Below are 18,993 nucleotides of genomic sequence, written 5' to 3'. Positions count from 1 at the left end.
CCACCAGAAGCTCAGGGGTCCTCACCTCCCGGCCAGTGAGCCATGCGGCAAGACAACCCCTCTCTACCACACTGCCAAAGACATCCTGGGCAGCATCTCTGCTTGAACTCCTCTGGGGACAAGCTGCTCACTCCCACCCCTCAGGTCCACCCCTCACATTGCTTTAGAGAGTGCAGGAGTTTTTTCTGAGCCTGTACTCCAATCTGCCGCCCAGTCATAGGCATGGCCAGAAATACACACGGGTCCCAGTTACACCCCCTCCCCACCCAATCTTCATTCCTCCTCACTCCACCCCGACCCTTCAGTCATAAGCTGAGGGATCCCAAGGGCACATATGTTTATTTACAATACACACTTACCATCCCTCCCTCCCAGAATGCAATGCCTGCGGGAGATGTAGTATTGGGGCCTCACACACCTGAGACCCCAAGAGCACCAGGAGGAGCAGGAGCCTGGGCGGGGCCAGGACACACCAGCCCCGCCCCTCACGCCGAATCCATCCGAATCCATTGGAGGGGCAGTAGTCTCTCTCCGAGGTCACGAGTGCATGTCCAGTTTGTTCATGTATTCCTGCAAGGCCTTCAGGCGGGCGTCGATTTCGGCCATGTCAGCTGCCTGGTGGTCCGAGCTGTACTCTGTGAGACCAGGAGTGGCTGTGGGGGTCCGTGAGGGGCCCAATATCCTGCCCTCAGTAGCATCCCAGCGGGCTCTGGGGCAGGTGAGGGGGAGATGTGGAGTCCCAGGCTCACCTTTGTTGGGGACCCAGCGCCCCGAATCCGCCAGGCGTCTCTGATGGTGGCCGCGTTCCAGGGGGCTAGGCTTCTGTTGCTGGGGGTGGCAGGAAAGGGGGTCAGGCACTCTCTATGCCTGCCCCCCAAATCCCACCGGCAATTCTGAACCAAAGGACCTCATAAAAATTAAGGGTTGACACCTACTGAGCACTTATATGCAAAATAAACTCCTTGTACCTTCACCAGAACCCTCAGACGTGAATGCCATTACCATCCCCACTTAACTGATAAAGAAACTGAGCTACAGAAGCTAAGTAGCTACCTTGAGCCACACAGGTTCTAGGAAGGGGAGGCAGGTTTCAAGAGCTGGCAATTTGAGACCAGAGCCGGTGCTCCTAACCAGAGTCTCCTGCCCCCACCTCAGCCCCATCCTCCTCTCCAATCCAAAGGTCTCAAAACACTGCCTCCAGGGCTTTCCTGGTGGCGCAGTGGTTGGGAGTCCGCCTGCCGATGCAGGGGACGCGGGTTCGTGCCCCGGTCCGGGAAGATCCCACATGCCGCGGAGCGGCTGGGCCCGTGAGCCATGGCCGCTGAGCCTGCGTGTCCGGAGCCTGTGCTCCGCAACGGGAGAGGCCACAACAGTGAGAGGCCCGCGAAAAAAAAACACTGCCTCCAGAGGCATTGCGGAGCCGCCTTTACAACCTGATCCCCTAGAATGGAATCACGGGAGAAAGGGCCAGCGAGCTTCCGGCGGTTTAACGCTGCCCCTGCCTCCTCCAAAGCCTGAGGAAAGGCACTCACCGTATTGGACTCACTCCAGGTGGTGGGGCTGGGCGGCTTCCCCCGGCGACGAACGCTGAGAGGACGGAGTAATCAAGGACCAATGGGAGGGGTCTGTGGCACCTCCCACCTCGCCCTCTTCCTTGGTTTCAAGGCGCCAGCCTCCATCACCCAAGTTCCCCGCAAAAGACTGTTTCCCCAGACACCCGTTTGGAGGCGGTCCTTTCCCCCAGCCCAAGTTTTACCCTCTAGGGAGGGATTCAGAGAAACCCTCGAACTCGCTGCAGGAGCTGGCGGACGAGTAGCGGCTGCGGAAACTGTCCACTAGAGGGAGAAGGAGAGTGTGAGGCTCTTGCACTGGCCACAGCCCCGCCCAGCCCGTCTGCCAGTCCCGCGCGCTCCAGCCCAAGTTACCCGAGGAGCTGCGGTTTCGGGAGCGGTTAGCCGCATCTCCTCGACCGGTCACGGCTGCGGGGGGCCGAGTCTGGCGAGACCAGGAGGTGGATGGACCGTCCCCGCTTCCTCCGCTGCCCAATCGGTTTCGCTGCTGCTGCTGCTGCTGCCTGGAGAACGAGAAAGGAGACGCCCACCTGTGCACCCAACTAATTCGGGAAAGGGCGTCGCTGCGCCCCGTGGGTCACACCTAAATAGAGAAAAATCATGCGGAGACACAGACCAGGTAGGGGTGGGAGAGACAAATAAGCAGGGCGGGGGGATGGGGGAGGCTGGCGATCAGGAGAGGGGATGGAGGTCAGGCGGGAAGCAAGAGCAGGGGAAGGGGAGAGATGGAGCAGATGACAGGTGATGGAGATGGGAGTTGGGGATGGATGGTCAGAGGGTCAGGTAAAGGGGCAGGGATATGGGCAGGGGAGGAGAAAATGGGCGCTAACTTCATCTTGATCGCTCTCTGCTTCTTCTCCTTGGCTTTCACAAAGGCTGTTGGGTCGAAACGGGGCACGCGACCACCTAGGACCGGGTCGGGGTGGGGTGTGGAGAGAAGAGGAGGCTGGAGTCATAGGATCACGCCTCCACAGTTCTAGCCCCATCCACCTCCTCCCACGGGCAGAGCAGGGTCGTCACAGACCTGTGGGCGAGGGCGAGGGGCGGGCGGGGCGGCCTTGACCCCGGCCCCCGCGGTCGCTCTCCCGGGATGAGGAGCGGGCAGCGCCACGGCCACACGACGTGGAGCGCTCCCGAGACGTCGAAGCCCGATCTTCCCGGGCCGAGGGCGGCACCACCGGTGTAGTCCGTCTCCTGGGAGCACAGAGCCCACTGTCAGTTTCCCACCCGCGACGACAACTCCTATCCCAAGCCTCTTCCCGGACTGCACCGCTCCAAAACGCCAGGCCCATCCCCCATCAACTCCTAAACATTCACGTACTTACACGATCCTCACAGATACCTTCTCCCAGGGTCCACCCCTATCGGAGCCCCACAAACCACGCCCCCTCAAAACCCATCTGTCACTTCCCTACATCCTAACACATCCTTTCACCAGGCCCTTCTCCCAGAGGTCTCCCAAAGCTCCCTGGAAATCCTTCCCAATGTTTCAACACCCACCCCAATACATGCCGGCAAACATCACTCGGATACCCACCTGCTTAGCCACGCCCTTTTGCTCAACTAGACCTCAGGCCCCGCCCCTTTTCGGTCCCTATCTCCGGGTTCATCCTCCTGAATGCCGCCTCAGGCCTGCCCATCTCTCTACAGACCCCGCCCATCGTTTTCAACTACTGTGTGCGTCCTTCCCTATGCCCCATGCGGTCCATTAGGCCCCACCCATCCCTCCGTTCCCGCCCACTCTCAGGCTCTACCCGCCCTCTCCACCCTACCTGGGCCCCGCCCCGTCACTCAGGCCCCGCCCAACCACGCCCGGAGCCCACCTGCAGGCGGGGTCCACAGCTCCAAGGCCCCATCCACCCCGGGCCGCGCCCCTCACCCCCTCTTGTACATGGCCAGCTCGGTGTTCAGCGTCTTCAGCCGGGCACGCAGGCTCCGCTCCGACGCCTTCACCTCCTCTAGCTGCCGGGAGGGAAGAGGGGCGTAGAGGTCCCGACTGAAGCCAAAGTCCGGGACCCGCCGGCGCCCAGCCGGCCGCCCGGCCCCCTCACCTCCTTGGCCAGGCGGCGGCAATCCTGGCTTCGGCGGCCGGACCCGCGGTGCCCGAGGCCGCGCTCCTGCCGCAGCTCCAGCTCCAGGCCGCGCACGAGCCCGCGCAGCGCCTCGACCTCCTGGCGCGCCGCCCGCCCGGCCAGCGCCTCCTCGCGCGATCTGCCCAGCTGGGCCTCCAGCTCGCGCTTCTCAGCCGCCAAGCGCGACACCCTGGGAGGAGGAGGTAGAAAGCGAATGCTGGGGCGGGGTGAAGGGCACGGTCCCATTATCCTCACTCCTCCACTGGGGTGGGCACGCACCATTTCTTGATCGGTAATTAGAGAAATGCAAATGAAAGCCATCAAGAGATGCTGAGCTGATAGGAACTTTATAGGACAGGGATCCAGCTCTCAATATCCAAACCCCTCAGTCCCAACACCACCTGACAGTAGCAAATACACAGCCCCACAGAGAAAGGCACTGTCCCAGAAACCTGAATCGGATTAGCCTATAGGTTTAACAACCACTTCGCGGGAAATAAACAGAACAGGGGACTACGTGAACCATGGAGATAAAATCAACAAAATCCAGGGACTTCCCTGAAGTCCGTTGAAGCTGGGGCACAAGTACACGTGCATTATACTACTGTCTACTGTGCGTGCTTGGCATTTTCCCCAATAAAACATTTTTTTAAATCTGTGGCTCCCCCGCACTCTCCAAGGAGCTTCCCCATTCGGTCCCTTCCAGCAGACTTCGCCCCTCCCCTCCTCTCCTCCCACCTCCCTCTCCCATAGTGCTCTTTGCAAACGCAATTCCCTCCTGGCAGGAACCACTCCACTCATCCTCCAAACATCACATCCCCCCCGGGGAAGCCTGCCTGCCCTCCCAGCCAGGCTGTCATGTCCCTCTATTCTCTCCTCTCCTGGCTCTCCGTACGTTTCCTTCCCAGCACCAATCATGGTGGAGCTGACGTTGATCAGTGTGATTATCTGTCTTCTGTCTGCATCCTCACTCCAGCTGTCTGGTCACTGTGTAGGAACTCGGGCTCTGTGGCCTGGCTGATGGCATCCAACTCTATTCCACTTCTTACAAGCTGTGTGACCTGGGGCAGTTTCACTTCACATCTCTGTGAAGCGGGATGATAATAATAACACCTACTGATAAGGTTGTAAGAATCTATAAAGAGCGCTTAGACTCTGTCTGGCACTGATGGCTCAGTAAACATCGGTAGGGCCAGGCAGTGTGCCTGGCACACCGCAGGAACTCAGTAAATGTTGGATGACTGAATGAATGAATCTTGGAGTCTTCCCAAACTCCCTAACTCCAAGCTGGGAAGAGAAAGGTAAGAACCAACTGTCCAGTTATGGATCTCAGGGCAGATGACGCCACCTTGTGGCCATCCTGGGAAACACATGCACACGCACCTGGAAGACTCGCAAGGTTCTCCAAGCCCCACGAGCTTGCACTTCTCTGGGAGGGGAGAGGTCTGGTCCTCCCAGGCAGCACTGAGCGCTCAGTCCTGGGCTAGCAGCTGCCAGCAGTGCACAGTGGCTGAGGAACCAAAGGTGGCTTGGGCTGATTGCCTGGATTCAAGGTCTAGCCAGGCCATATTACTTCACTGTGTAACCTGGGGCAAATTCTCTAACCTCTCTGGGCCTGTTTCCTCCTCTATACAATGGGGACGACAGTAGTGCCTACTTTGGGAGGATTAAATCAGTTAAATCATACAGCACTGAACAGAGTCCCTGGCGCACAATTAAATGCTCGATAAACAATAGCTACTGGTATTATTATTACTACTACTAAAAATAGTATTAGCCCTCCCCAATGAGTGGGGCCCCCACCAGATGGAGACAGTCCCAGTCAGCCCCTCCACAGCCCTCAGCACACAGCAGGCACTCGGTAAACATGCCCATCAGGTTCCTGTCACAGTCTCCCCTGACACAGGCTCCCTTTTCCTGCCTAACCCCATCTCCATTTGCAATATACTCAGGTGGGTATGTGATCAATGTCTCTCTGCCCCCTGCACTGGCACTACACCATGGGCAGGCAAGGGGCCAGCCCAAGAGAGGCGCTTGGTGAAGGTGCATTCAACTGAACAGAGCCCTGCCTCGTACCCTGTCTTTGCACGTGCTGTTCCCTTTGCCTGGAACACCCCTCCCTTCCCAGGCAGGGTCAGGTCTCCCTCTGGACTCCCTCAGCCCCACCCATGGTGAATCTTCACTGTCTGCAGACAGATCTGTCTCCCACACTGGACTGGGAGCCCCAGGAGGGGACAGGGCCAGAATTATCTCGGTCATTGCTGTGTCCCCGGCACCATTAACACATGGTGGGCACAGAGGAGGGGCTCAGAATAAGTATTTGGGGAATGAGGGATGGCTGTCCTTCCAACAGTGCTAAGCACTGGGTCCCGCAGTGCATGATGGGATGTGTCCCCCCCAGCCCCAACCGCCCACCCCCACCCCCAGACTTACTGCTCCCGCAGATGCCAGATCTCAGTTTCCCGGCTGTCCCGAGTGTCCTGGCCATCCAGCCCTCGAAGGCGGCTCAGCTCCTCCTTTAGTGAGCGAATGATGCCCCGCAGGACCACAGGGTCTGGTTTGCCCTGGTACGGGAGGGGCAGCGGGTAGTGAATCCTGAGAAGGAGGATTAGAACCGTGGCATCTCAGAGGCCAAGAATCCACCCAAGAAAGGACATGTGACCATTTCTGGCCAAATACTACAGGAAATTGGTTGGGAGTCTTCTGGGAACACTTTTGGTTTCCTGATAAAAACAGCTGATACAATTAACAAGCACAGCCCTGTTCCATTTCCTCCTGCTTTGATATAGATGCAACGCCTGGAGAACCAGCAGCCATTTTGTGACCATGAAGCGATAAGGATGCAGTCAAAAAGCCAACACATTAAAGATGAGGAAGAACATAAACAAAAACAGAAGGAGCCTGAGTCCCTAACAAAACTGTTGAGTAGCAGCCATCTACCTAGACATCTCGTTATGTGATAAACTATTGTTTAAGGTACTGATAATGGTTATCTTGATACTTGTAGCCAAACACAATACTAAATGATATAACCCTCAACACTGAAGATTCCAAAGGCTAGGCTTAAGCAACATCCCCACCTAGCCCTGGGTACCAGGGGTTCCTAAGTTCTATCCATGTCCTCTCCCACCTGACCACCAGCTACCAGCCTGGTGGGTATACTTGTACCCACCTGTCAAACTCCACAGAGTAGATGAGGATCAGGTAGCGCTTGGAGTTGAGCTGGGCCGATCTCGAGGCCAAGGGGCCTGGGCGGCCCCCCATCTTTCGGTTCCGCAGGGACTCCAGATCTGTGTAGGTCAGCAGGTCAAGGGTAACCGACTCACTGCTCTGTTGGAGAGAATGGGAGGAGCTGCCAAAAGACCCAATGTGGCCATACCCAGAGCACACAACCCACACACCTGGGCCTTGCCCCATTCATTCTTTGGGCTAGCTGGGCTTTTCCACACTGAGGCTGGTGATCAAGATGGCCCTGCCCCATGAGGGGCTGCCACAGGACATCATCAGAGGGAGAAACTGAAAAGAACCTAAATGCTCAGCCATAGGAGACAGCTTAGTGCTGTGGCTTCCAAGTACTGTCCACAGACCCCTGCGGGTCCCCAAGACCCTTTCAGGGGAGTCCATGGGGTCAGAACACCTTGCATAATACTACTAAGATGTCATCTGTCTTTTTTGCTGTGTTGACATTTGCACAGATGGTGCAAAAGTCATGGTGGGTAAAACTGCTGGTGCCCATTAGCAGAAAGCAAGCCAGGGGCATCAAATGCACTAGTAACCGTTGTATATTCCACTGCCACGCAGTCTCCGCAGGGGGATGGGAAGGAGGGAGAAACACACAAATAAATAAATAACTAGATAAAAACACAGAAAATGAAACCTAGGAATGTCCTTGATAAACCTGTAAAAATTATTAATTTTGGGGGGGCCGCATTGCGCAGCTTGCAGGATCTTAGTTCCCCGACCAGGGATCGAACCCGCACCCCCTGCAGTGGAAGTGTGGAGTCTTAACCACTGGACCGCCAGGGAGCCCCAAATTATTAATTTTTTTGACTCTTGACCCTTGAGTGCACAGATTTTTACTACTGTGTGCGACAAAATGTTAAGTACACATTCGGCTGCATATCAAGGTATGACATGTTCTAGGAAAAGCACTTGTGTGATTGAATTTTGAGCTAAGTTAGCCACTTTTTCATGGAACACTATTTTTACTTGAAAGGGTACTGACAGACAAAAACTATGGTTATTCAGTCTTCAATGTTTGGCAAGCATTTTCTCAAAAATGAACAAAGCAAGCCTGTCACTTCAAAAAATACAGCTAACAGTATTTGTTGCCAACAATAAAATTCAAACTTTAAAGTGAAAATTAGAATTTTGGAAAACTTGTATCTGCCTCTGTGTGCTTGATAGCTTCTCAGTGTTGAAAGGCTTTCCTGGACAGATCAGTGAGGATATTAACAAATAGGACTTCCTGATATTGTATAATGAAATGTGTCAACATTTGGAAGATTTGCACAACTCCGTGAACCAATATTTTCCAAATGACCAATGCATGTTACAAATGATGCTACAAATGCATGATGTTAGAAAATGGGTAAAAGATCCCTGCAAAGTAAAGATACACCAATAGATTTTAATGTCACAGAATAGGTAAAGTTCACTGGTATGGTCTCAGATTCCACACTGCGATAAACCTTTAAGAAACTACCACATGTCCAGTTTTAATGTGCTGGCAGAAGAGGATATGCACAATTATCTGAAAAAGCTATTAAAGGACTCCCTTTTTCAGCTATATATCTTCCTGAGGCAGATTTTTCTGCATGTACGTCAATCAGGACATATCACAACAGACTGCAGAAGCACATGAGAATCTAGTAGTTTTCTATTAAGCCAGACATTAAAGAGATTTGCAAAAAATGTTTTAAAAAAACCCCACTATATTTCTTACTAAATAATTTTGGTTTTGAAAATATTTTTCATAAAAAGGTTATTTAGGTGAGTAACAGGTTTGTTATTGTTATTTTTTTAAATTTATTAATTAATTTATTTATTTATTATTTATCACTGTTGTGGCCTCTCCCGTTGCGGAGCACAGGCTCCAGACGCACAGGCTCAGTGGCCATGGCTCACGGGCCAGCCGCTCCACGGCATGTGGGATCTTCCCCGACTGGGGCACGAACCCGTGTACCCTGCATCGGCAGGCGGACTCTCAACCACTGCGCCACCAGGGAAGCCCGTTACTGTTATTTTTAAATGAATTTGTAAATATCTTTATATTTTTCTCAGTTTTAATTTACAATATGGCAAACAAATATTGATAGATAAAACCTGCATGAACAAAAGCTCTTTGGTGTCCTCAGTAATTTTTAAGAGTATAAAGCGGTCCTGAGACCAAAAAGTTTTTTTTTTTTAATTAATTTTTACTGGAGTTTGGTTGCTTTACAATGTTGTGTTAGCCTCCACTGAACAACAAAATGAATCAGCCATATATATACGGATATCCCCTTCCTTTCGGACTTCCCTCCCATTTAGCTTACCACAGTGCATTAGGTAGAGGTCCCTGTGCTATACAGTATGTCCCCATCAGTTGTCTATTTTATACATAGTATCAATAATGTGTATGTGCCAATCCCAGTCTCCCAATTCCTCCTACCCCACCCCTTTCCCTCTTGGTATCCATACATTTGTTCTCTACGTCTGTGTCTCTATTTCTGCTTTGCAAATAAGAACATCTATACCATTTTTCTAGATTCCACATATATGCCTTATTATACGATATTTGCTTTTCTCTTTCTGACTTGCTTCACTCTGTATGACACTCTCTAGGTCCATCCACGCTGGGACCAAAAAGCTTGAGAACCACTGGATTAAATAAATCATGATGCATGGGTACACTGGAATACTAAGCAACCACTAACAAGGATGATAAACTCAAAAGTTGTAATCATAATAAAAATAGACAATACCTGTATAGCACTTATTATGAGCCAGGCACTATTCTAAGCTTTTTACATGTAATTCATTTAATTTTCCTAACATTATGAAATGCGGACTACTATCATCCCCACATTACAGATAAGGAAACTAAGACATGGAGTAACTGGCCCACGGCTCCCAAGTAGTAAGTGGTAGTGATTATTGATTTCAGAGTCCATGATCTTGGCCATTATGCTATACTGCCTATAGATACCAAAATGTTAACAGCCTGAGGTGGGGGCTAGAAACAGAATTTAGACTCTTACTTTCTAAGTCACACATTACTTTAATATCATCACAATTTTATGAGTGCATATTTTACCTGTAATCAGAGAAATAATGTAGTTCACAGTTTTTAAATGATGTCTAAATAGCATCTATGTCACTCTAAGCTCCAACCTGCTTCTATTTTCCTATTAATATTTTTAACTATTTGACATTATATATTTTTTTCAATTGTCTGTCTCTCCCACTAGGCTGTCAGGTTGGTGAGGGTAGGAATTTCGTCTCTTTTGTTTAGTGCTGTATTCCAGTGCCTGGCACACAACAGATGCTCAGTAAATGAAATGAATGATTATCTATATCCACTGACATGACTAAATTTTTATGAATTATTGTTGAATCTTTTAAAAGGCTGCAGAATACCTTGGGAAATATATCAACTATATAAAATTATAGATCTGCAAATACACACACGTTCACAAGTGAATACAGAAATGCAGAAATGGCTGGAGTGACTTCCATCAAAATATTAATAAAAGGGACTTCCCCAGGGGTCCAGTGGTTAAGACTCTGCTTTCCAATGCAGGGGGTGTGGGTTTGATCCCTAGTTGGGGAACTAAGATCCCACATGCCATGCAGTGCGGCCAAAAATATATATATATTAACAAAATATTACTAGGAGTGAGTATTGGGAATGGAGTGGTTTTTACTTTCTTCTTTACATTTCTCTGTGACTTGAATTGTCTCCATGATAATGACTATCATTAGAATTACAATCAGAATAAGGCATTTACATTTGGGAAAGAAGAAAAGAAAACGATAGCCCTGTTCCTTCAATGAAAGAGAAGGCAGAGGGTCTTGCATACATCAGGTGGGCATCTACCCTCCCAGAGACCCAGGGAACAGACAGCTCCCCCAGCCCCCAACCCTGGCCCCTACCTGGGTGAGGGCCGACTCCAGCATGTTACAGAAGATGTTGAACTGTTTGAAGTTCCCTGTCTTGTGAGTCAAATCTTCGATGACTAGGTAGGGAGAAAAGTCCTTCCTGAGGTCTGACCACTTGCCCAGCCAAAGGGCAATGCACCCAAGCTTTCCACCTTTCCCCAACACCAGTGCCTCTGGCCCAAGAGATGAGCCCTACACCCCCTCCCCAGCTTAGAGAGCTTCTAGTCAGGTAGAAGAGGCAGGTGGACAGGATCCTGACTGGCCTCATCTTCTGGGAGAAGCTGATCCCAGGGAAGGACAAGTGAGCCCACCCAGGCAGGCACACTCACAGCTGGCATCGAACTCGGCCCGCCACTGGTCAGCGGTCATCCGGTCCTCCACCTCCAGCTCTAGCACCTGCCCAGACACCAGCACCCGCACGGCATGCTCCACACCCCGGAAGACGTAGTCCACCTGCAGGCCAGCTGGCTGGTCCATGGCCAGTGTCGCTGGAGAGGGGAATGAGACAGAAACCCAGAGGGGCTGAGAGCCCAGACTCAGGAGCTGGAAGGCCAGAATCCTGGTTCCACCATGTACCACCTTAGGAAAGAGCCTTTGCCTCTCTGTGCCTCAATTTCCTCATCTGGAAAATGGGTACGGTAATGGCACCTACCTCATAGAGCTGTCATGAGAATTGGACAATACACGTAAAAGCACTTGGAACTGTGTCCTGCACATTACTATGCCCAGTACACGCTGGTTAACAGAATATATGATTTCCAATAAGAGGATCAAGATTAATACTATTGATTATTAATCTATTAATCCTTATACTCATTATATATTTATTATTTATTCATTTATTTAAACATTTGTGGAGAAAAGTCAAGCTGTAAATGGAGACAGAGTATTGAGATCAGGCTGGGCAGAGATTTTAAATAGAGGGTCAAGGGCAGGCCTCCCTGGGGAGGTGACATTTGGGCAGAGAACTGAGGAAGGTCAGGGAACAAGCCAAGTGGCTATCCCTAAGGAAAGTGGTCCAAGTCGAGAGAACAGCCAGTGCATGGATAACAGATTATCCATGATAAACTCAAATCATTTACATTGAATAAATAATTGAACTCCTTCATTAGTCTGCTGTAAGCATAAATACTTTCTCTCAGCCAACAGGACTACTACTCACGGTGAGTTCTACGAGGAGCTGGAGGAGAGGGTAGGCCTCCACCCTCAGCATGAATTCTAGGGAGTGGTTCAGAATGGGAGCCCCAGGCTGCTTGGGTTCCTGTCCAAGTTCAGCTATGTGCACTTAGATGGGCAAGTAACTTAACCTCTCTTGGAGCCAGATTCCTTATCTTTAAAGCATGTGCCATCCTGGGTGCTGGGGATATGATGAAAAACCAGATTCTTCCCTACCCTCAAGAGGGTGGCAACAGTTAGAGGCATAAAAATGTCAACAGGTGGGGAAAGGGGATACTAGCAAGTAGGGGTTGCTCTTTTAGCTAAGGTGGTCAGGGAAGGGGCACCCCCTCCCTGCTGAGCAGAGGCCTGGAAGGAGAGAGGGGGGGAAGACAGGTGAATATCTGGGGATTAGGATCCAGGTAGAGGGAACAGCCAGGCAAAGATTCAAGGCAGGATGTACCTAGTTTGTTCTGAAAACACTAAGGAGGTCAGCGTGAGGGAAGGAGAGGGGGAAAGTGAGGAGATCAGAGAGGTAACGGGCCAGATGATGTTCCTGCAGGCCTTTGTAAGCCCATAGAAGGATAACAGCGTTCATCTCCTTAGATTGGTGTAAGGATTAAAGGAATTAATCATGTTAAAATCCTTGGTGAAATTGAACCATGCCTGACCCAAGCAAGCACTCAATACATATCAGCATCATCATTTTTTTATTGAAATATAGTTGATGGACAACATTATGTTAGTTTCAGGTGTACTACATGGTGACTTGACATCTGCATACATTATGAAATGATAACCAAGACAGACCTAGTAACCATCTATCCCCATACAAAGTTATTCCAATATTAATGATCATATTATGTGGCTTATTTTATAGCTGGAGGTTTGTACCTCTTAATCCCCTTCATCTATTTCATCCCCACTCCCAGTCATCGCTATTCTTGTTATTATTACTTTGTTGTTGTTTCTGAGCTTGAAAGGGACTAGAGAGACAAGGCCAGCCCATTCCCTTCCCAGTGTACAGATGGGGAAACTGTGGCTCTGTGAGAAAAAGAGCCCTGTGCAGAGTACCACAGGTGCTGCAAAGACAGAGCCACCCAGGGATGCCCCCAACCCAGATCATGGGGACTCCTCCAGTGCCTGACCTCCTTCTCTCCCCACTGTCTCCTTTAGTCCTCACACTTTCCCCAATTTAGTCCTTCCTAAACTCTGATGTTGGAAAATTTAATATTTTGAGCCCTGAATCTCTAGGTCAGTGATTTTTTTTTTTTTTTTTTTTTTGACCGTGCCACTGCACGGCATGCAGGATCCTAGTTCCCCGACCAGGGATCGAACCCGCACCCCCTGCAGCAGAAGCACCGAGTCTTGACCCCTGGACTGCCAGGGAAGTCCCTCTAGGTCAGTGATTTTTAATCTTTTTAGAGTCCTTGAGCTTTTGAGAATCTAATGAGACCTCTGAACCCTCCCCAGATAAATGAGTAGATCCATAACCTTTGCAAGTAATTTCAGAGTCTCCCAGAATACCACACCGCCAGGCTCATCCACAGATCCCCTTTCTCAAATGCCCAAAGACAATCGCCAGAGCCCCAGCCATCCTGAGAGGCACGTCTCTGCCTCTAGACCCAAGCTCTTAACTTTATCTGGGGGAGGGGGTCTCTGGTGCTTTGGACGGACTGATGAAATCTGGAGAACCTTTTCCCACTCACACTCTCATTACTGTACTTTCATTCTCTGGGGTTTCAGAAGGGAGGGGGGAGGTTAATAATTCCTGATCTACGGGCAAACAAACAGCTACACATGTCAACATATCCCTCATCCCCTGGCCCCCAGTGCGGGTGCCAGGCAGCGCTGGCCCCGCCCTACCGGGTGTCCTAAACCCCGCCCACCCACCCCGCCCCTCAGACCCCGCAAGCCAATCAGCGGTTGCGCTGTCCCGGTTACCACGGCGCCAAAGACAGCAGCGGAACACTTGACGAGCCACGCAGCCTAACCGCCCCATTCAACACCCCACTCTTGGTACCCAACTCTCCAGAGGAGGCAGAGGAAGAAGGGGAGCCGCCCCACCTCATCCCCGCTGCCAACCCGGCCCTGCCCTCCTCCTTCCCCACTCCCCTACATAAGCCCCCCATTCATAGCCCTTCACTAGATAACAGGGCCTTTCTGCATCCCACTGCCCTGATGACACAGCCAACACCTCAGTCTCCAGATAGTAAGTGCCTGAATATTCTGCCCGAATTCAACTCTCCCCTTACACCTACCTGCCTCCTCACCTGCACAAACTGCGCCCGCTCCCCTCCTCCCTCCGTCCTCTCTTCTAATCAATCCCACACTCCCCAGCCAGCTCGACTCTCCCCTCCTGACCCCAGCTCCCCATCACTCATTCCCTAGATGGCCTCGAGATTCTGGCCACTCCCCTTCTCCCAGTCCCCCGTGTTCTACTGGGGTTCCCCCCATATTCTATTTGAATTTTGTCCTGTCCCCCCCAACACATACACTATTCCGCCTGGATTCTGTCTGCATATTTGCCCAAGGTTCTACTCCACACACACCCCATTTTCAGCCTGTATTCTGTAACCCTGATATTTCATCTGGATTCTGTTCCCTCTCAAATTCTATGTACACTCCCCGCACCACCACCCCCATTTTCCACTTCTCTTCCCTTCGGAGAGCCCTCCTTGAACCCCCCCTCCCCTCCCAGTTCTGGGATCCTCCAGGCACCGAGTCACTCCCTCCCTCCTTCATGCCCCACCCTGCCCCCACTGCCGACACTGTCCTTCTACCTGCATCCTCCATCCTTGCTCTGTGACTCCAACCAGCGGTCTGTGACCGCCGACCAGTGGCCCATCCTGGTCGCTGGTTTTGTTCCAGTCGCACGTCTCTCCCAGCTCCTCTTCGCCTCAGCTTAGTGACCTCCGCAACCCAGCCGGGGTGCAGTGCCTTTGAGGCCCCGCCCCTACCAACCCGCGACGTCGGCACTTCCACCTAGTGCACTCCGGGTGGACTCCCCAGCGCCCCACTCTGGTCCACACACCTGAAACCACTTCTCCGGCCTTATGACATCATGGCTTCAGTGCACACGCGCGTGCACACACTCAGTTTTCCAACCCCCAGCCCTCTCATCTTTCACTAAGGTGACCCCCTCTCCATTTCCAGTGTGACATCACCGCCCCGGCTCCTCCTCCCGAATTATGCTCCCCGGATATTTCAGATTTCACAGTCCTCACCCCAGGACCGGAGTTGACAGTCCTCCACGCTGGGCTCCCCCAAAACAAGTCCACATCACCATGTCCCACACCAGACATGGGTAAATCACCGCCCCTGGCAGCCCCTACCCGATGGTTGTTTTCCCCCCATCTGCCACCACCACGCCCCACACCAAATATTCCCGCCAGCCATGACCTAGCTGGAGTCTCCAATACAGCGTACCCCCCACCTCACCTTCATACACGTGGCCTGGCCTCAGTGACTCTTCCGAGCCCCCAGCTCACTGCCCCGCCCCCCACCATGTGGGTGAATTGGGGCTGGATGGAAGCCCCTTCCCCTTAGCCCTGCACTCCAGATCAAAACCTTCCACATTATCCCCCTGGAATGTATGGACCCCAAAGCCCTTTAGGACACCCCACAATCCAGACCCCCATAGTGCCCACCGCAGCCCATCACCACCCCCTGGGATAACAGACACCCTCCCCCACTGTCCCTCAAAAGCTTTCTGCCTTAGATAAGGACTATGCACACCTACCAACCAGTGACTCACCCTTAATTCTGCTCTCTGGTAGGTATTGTAACCATCCCCCATTTCACAGAGGATGAAGCATCTTGCCTCGAACCCTGCAGTGAGGGACTGGCACATTCATCCCCTCACTCCTTAATCAGCTGCCTTTCCCTGACTACCCTCCTTTTCCTGCCATAACTCTCTGCTCCTTTCCCTTCCAGCACAAATCCAAATGTGGCCTCACACCTTAAGCACGGTACACGCTGCAGGCTGGGGACTCCTGGGTTCAGATCCTAACCCACAATGTGACCCCCGGCAAGGCATTTACCCTCTCTGGGCCTCTCCCCATCAGTAAAGCGGGGATAATAAGAGTTCCCACCTCACATAGGATTATTGTGGGGACTGAATTAGTCAATACATACAAGGTGCTTCAAGCAGTGCCTGGCACTTGGTCAGCTGTTACCATCTGTGCAACTAGCTGATGACTAGTTGCCAGACCAGAAGCTCATGAGGGCACAGCCATGTTGATCATTCTTGTATCTTCAGCACCCTGGGCCTGGCACAGATCGGGGGCTGCTTGTGAATTAATGATCGATGCCAGGAGACGGGGTTCAAGGCACTGGAGATACAAGCAAGGTCTTCTCCTCTCAGCTCACTCCTTGTCATCCTCCAGGTCTCAGCCCCAATGTCTCCTCCTGCAGGAAGCCCTCCCTGACTCCCAGGCTGGGTAAAGGGCTGCCTCGATCACTGCAGAGTCCCCAACATGGCCTAGCATTGGGCCAGCCACAGAAGAGGAGTTGAATGATGAGAGTTCCAGCCCAAGCTCTGAACCGACCTGTCTTTCAAAGTGAGGGCCGCAGACCTTCAGCATCAACACGGGAGCTTGATGACAATGCATCATCCTGGGCCTGGTCCAAAACCTACAGAAGCAGAATTTCTGGAGGTGGGCCCAGGAATCTGCATTTCCCACAAGCTCCCCCAGCATGAACTAGAGCTGAGATCTTCTGCCCTTGGCCACCACAATCTGCCCAGTTTATGATCCCATCTAGACCCCAACACCCTCCCAGCTCAACAACCCTGCCCTTTATCACAGGGAGACCCCCCACGAAGTGGTGGTAATGGTGGAACAGTACAACTAACACCTTTTAAGCACTAGGTGCTGAGTTCTAGATCCACTTGGAGCCAACACTCTAGTGAGGGGCGTCTAAGAAGCCCAGTGGATATAAACAAACACTAACATATGTCAGGTAGTGGTAAAACTTATGAAGAGAAGTAAAGCCAGGTGGTGAAGGGCCAGTGGCAGGAGCTATTTTAGTTTGGGTGGTCAGCGAGGGCCTGTCTGTGGAGTTGACATTTGAACAGAGACTTGAAGGAGATGCCACAAAGGCATCTGGGGGAACTCAATGCAGACAGAGGGGACAGCAAGTACATTCCCCAAGTGGGGATGTATTTGCTATGTTTGAGGGACAGCAAGAGGGCCAGGGTGGCTGAAGCAGAGTGAGCAAGTAGGATTGGTGGGATTTGAGAGCAGGAAGGAGGGGGAGCTGGATCAGGTGGGGCCTTGTAGGCTTGGCAAAGGCTTTGACTGCGTGAGATGGGAGCCATGGGAGGGTTTGAACAGGGGAGCAACATGATCTGACTTTTGTATTAACTTGACCGTGGGGTCAAGGGCAGAGGCAGGGGACCCAGTGAGGCGCCCACTGCAAAAGATCAGGTAAGGACAGGTGGTGGCTTAGGCCAGAGCAAGGAAGGTGATGAGACACGGTTGGATTCTGGATGTGTTTTGAAGGTAGCCCCGTGAGATTTGCTGATTGACAGACAGTACGTGGGTGAAAGAACAGGGAGGAGTGAACGACAACTCCAAGATTTCTGTCCTAAGTACCTGGAAGGATGGGAATGCCATCAACTGGGTTGGGAGGTTGAAGGGGGAAAACGCCAAATTTAGTTTGGGACAAGTTTTTAAAGTCTGTATGTCAGCTGGACTTCCAAGTAGAGAAGAGCCAGCCATTGGACATATGAGTCTTGAGTTCAGAGTAGATATCCCGACTGGAGATAGACACTTGGAAATATCATTACATAAAGAGCATATGAAGCCAAGAGACTGGGTGAGGCCACAAGGTGAATGGTACAGACTGAGAAGAGACGAGGCACAGAGGGTTAAACAACTCACCTAGTGGCAGGGCCAGTGGCAAAGCCAGCCAGCATTCACACTCAGGCAACACAACGCCAGAGCCCACACTCTTAGCCACCGGTAGGGTTAAGAAGTTTAAGAGTTAATTCACATAAAACACTTGGTAGGTGCCTGGCACACAGTATGCCCTCAGTAAACGCTACGTGTATCATAAGCTTTCACACCTCGTCAAAGCACACCCTCATCCTTGGAGTTCTCACTCAATATTGTTCTTCACCTGCCCTCCACCCAAATCAAAGGTTTAACTGATGGCAGGGACTTCCACCACTCCACAATGCTCTATAATAAACCTCTGCCTTAAAACCTCCCATTAAATCGCAAGGCTATCTTACAAGGACATTTCTATATTTTACCATCTCCTGTCTCCTACTTTACACGCTTCCCCCTTTAAAGAGCCTCCTGCGAAACAGAAAACACCCCCCGCCTCACATACTGCCCTCTGCCTCACAACTCTATCCCTGTTAAAGGGCAACCCCTCCCGATTCTCACACTGCCAGTTCTGCTGCCTGCCCAGCCCACTCTCCCCCCAAGAGCATCCCCTCCCCCCAGGATCGCTACCCCGGCCCGCACACCATCTACTCTCGCCTCCTCTCACCTTCTCCACGGACACCCCTCCTCGCGAGCCGTTCAACTGCCGAAGCTCCAGCCCCGCCCCAGGATCCGGCCTTCTCGCTTCTGATTGGTACTGGCATACTCGCAGCCAAGTTCCCATTAGTCAAAACAGACGCCCGTCACTATAGCCCGCCCCAGCGAAGAACCCGCCCTCCAACTCTTGCAATTGGCCAACTCAGAAGAGAGGTTGCGAAATGGGTCGGGTCGTCAGTCTTTTCTCCAATCACTACTGGCCGGTTACTACTGCCAGTCATACAAAGAAGGTTGTTCCTCTGAGAGGGGAGGAAATCCCGGAAGTAGCTCTTTGACTCCGCCCATAACCCCCTGCGGCCGAGCAGGCCACGCCCACGCGGAGGGGCAGGCTGGAGGAGAGTGTCCGACGCGCCTGCGCAGAGGAAGGTCTTGGCCGCGGGTACAGAAGCTGCGGAAACGTTCCTAAAGACTGGTTGAGATTTGTCATCGTTCAGTGCGTTCCAAGCCTGCACTTAGCAGTTTGCAGGCCTTGGCTTATTAATAGTTAGCAGTAACCATGCAATG

The 18,993-nt window shown here is 51.9% G+C and overlaps 1 protein-coding gene across 2 annotated transcripts; it reads right to left on the bottom strand.

Moving 5' to 3' along the window:
• Window positions 1–320: 320 nt before the first annotated feature.
• CCDC61 (coiled-coil domain containing 61) lies at window positions 321–18,486 on the bottom strand. 2 transcript variants are annotated; one of them, XM_082605927.1, is made up of 14 exons: window positions 18,440–18,486; window positions 11,113–11,271; window positions 10,778–10,860; window positions 6,816–6,973; window positions 6,077–6,238; window positions 3,623–3,833; window positions 3,451–3,533; window positions 2,596–2,765; window positions 2,402–2,477; window positions 1,926–2,074; window positions 1,757–1,835; window positions 1,533–1,587; window positions 750–828; window positions 321–635 (listed from the first exon to the last, which is right to left on the bottom strand). In XM_082605927.1, the coding sequence occupies exons 2-14, from the start codon at window positions 11,258–11,260 to the stop codon at window positions 538–540; spliced, it is 1,551 nt and encodes a 516-aa protein (XP_082462053.1). In that variant the 5' UTR covers window positions 11,261–11,271; window positions 18,440–18,486; the 3' UTR covers window positions 321–537. The 2 variants fall into 2 exon arrangements, with proteins under 2 accessions (XP_082462053.1, XP_082462054.1); XM_082605928.1 differs by having other exon boundaries at window positions 750–822.
• Between the last annotated feature and the right edge of the window lie 507 nt (window positions 18,487–18,993).

This window comes from Mesoplodon mirus, assembly GCF_964341445.2.
Source record: "Mesoplodon mirus genome assembly, chromosome: 19".
Classification (NCBI taxonomy): domain Eukaryota; kingdom Metazoa; phylum Chordata; class Mammalia; order Artiodactyla; family Ziphiidae; genus Mesoplodon; species Mesoplodon mirus.
Note: the sequence above shows the minus strand (reverse complement) of the source record. Positions and strands in the feature narration are given on the sequence as shown.

Bases quoted from the DNA above. Each gene is read 5' to 3' on its own strand.
- CCDC61 (XM_082605927.1), bottom strand. From the start codon at position 11,260: ATGGACCAGCCAGCTGGCCTGCAGGTGGACTACGTCTTCCGGGGTGTG. The intron at 2,478-2,595 runs GTCTGTGACGAC...ACCCGGTCCTAG, and splicing joins CCCCTCGCCCTCGCCCACAG to GTGGTCGCGTGCCCCGTTTC. The intron at 1,588-1,756 runs GTAAAACTTGGG...CCGTCCTCTCAG, and splicing joins TCTGAATCCCTCCCTAGAGG to CGTTCGTCGCCGGGGGAAGC.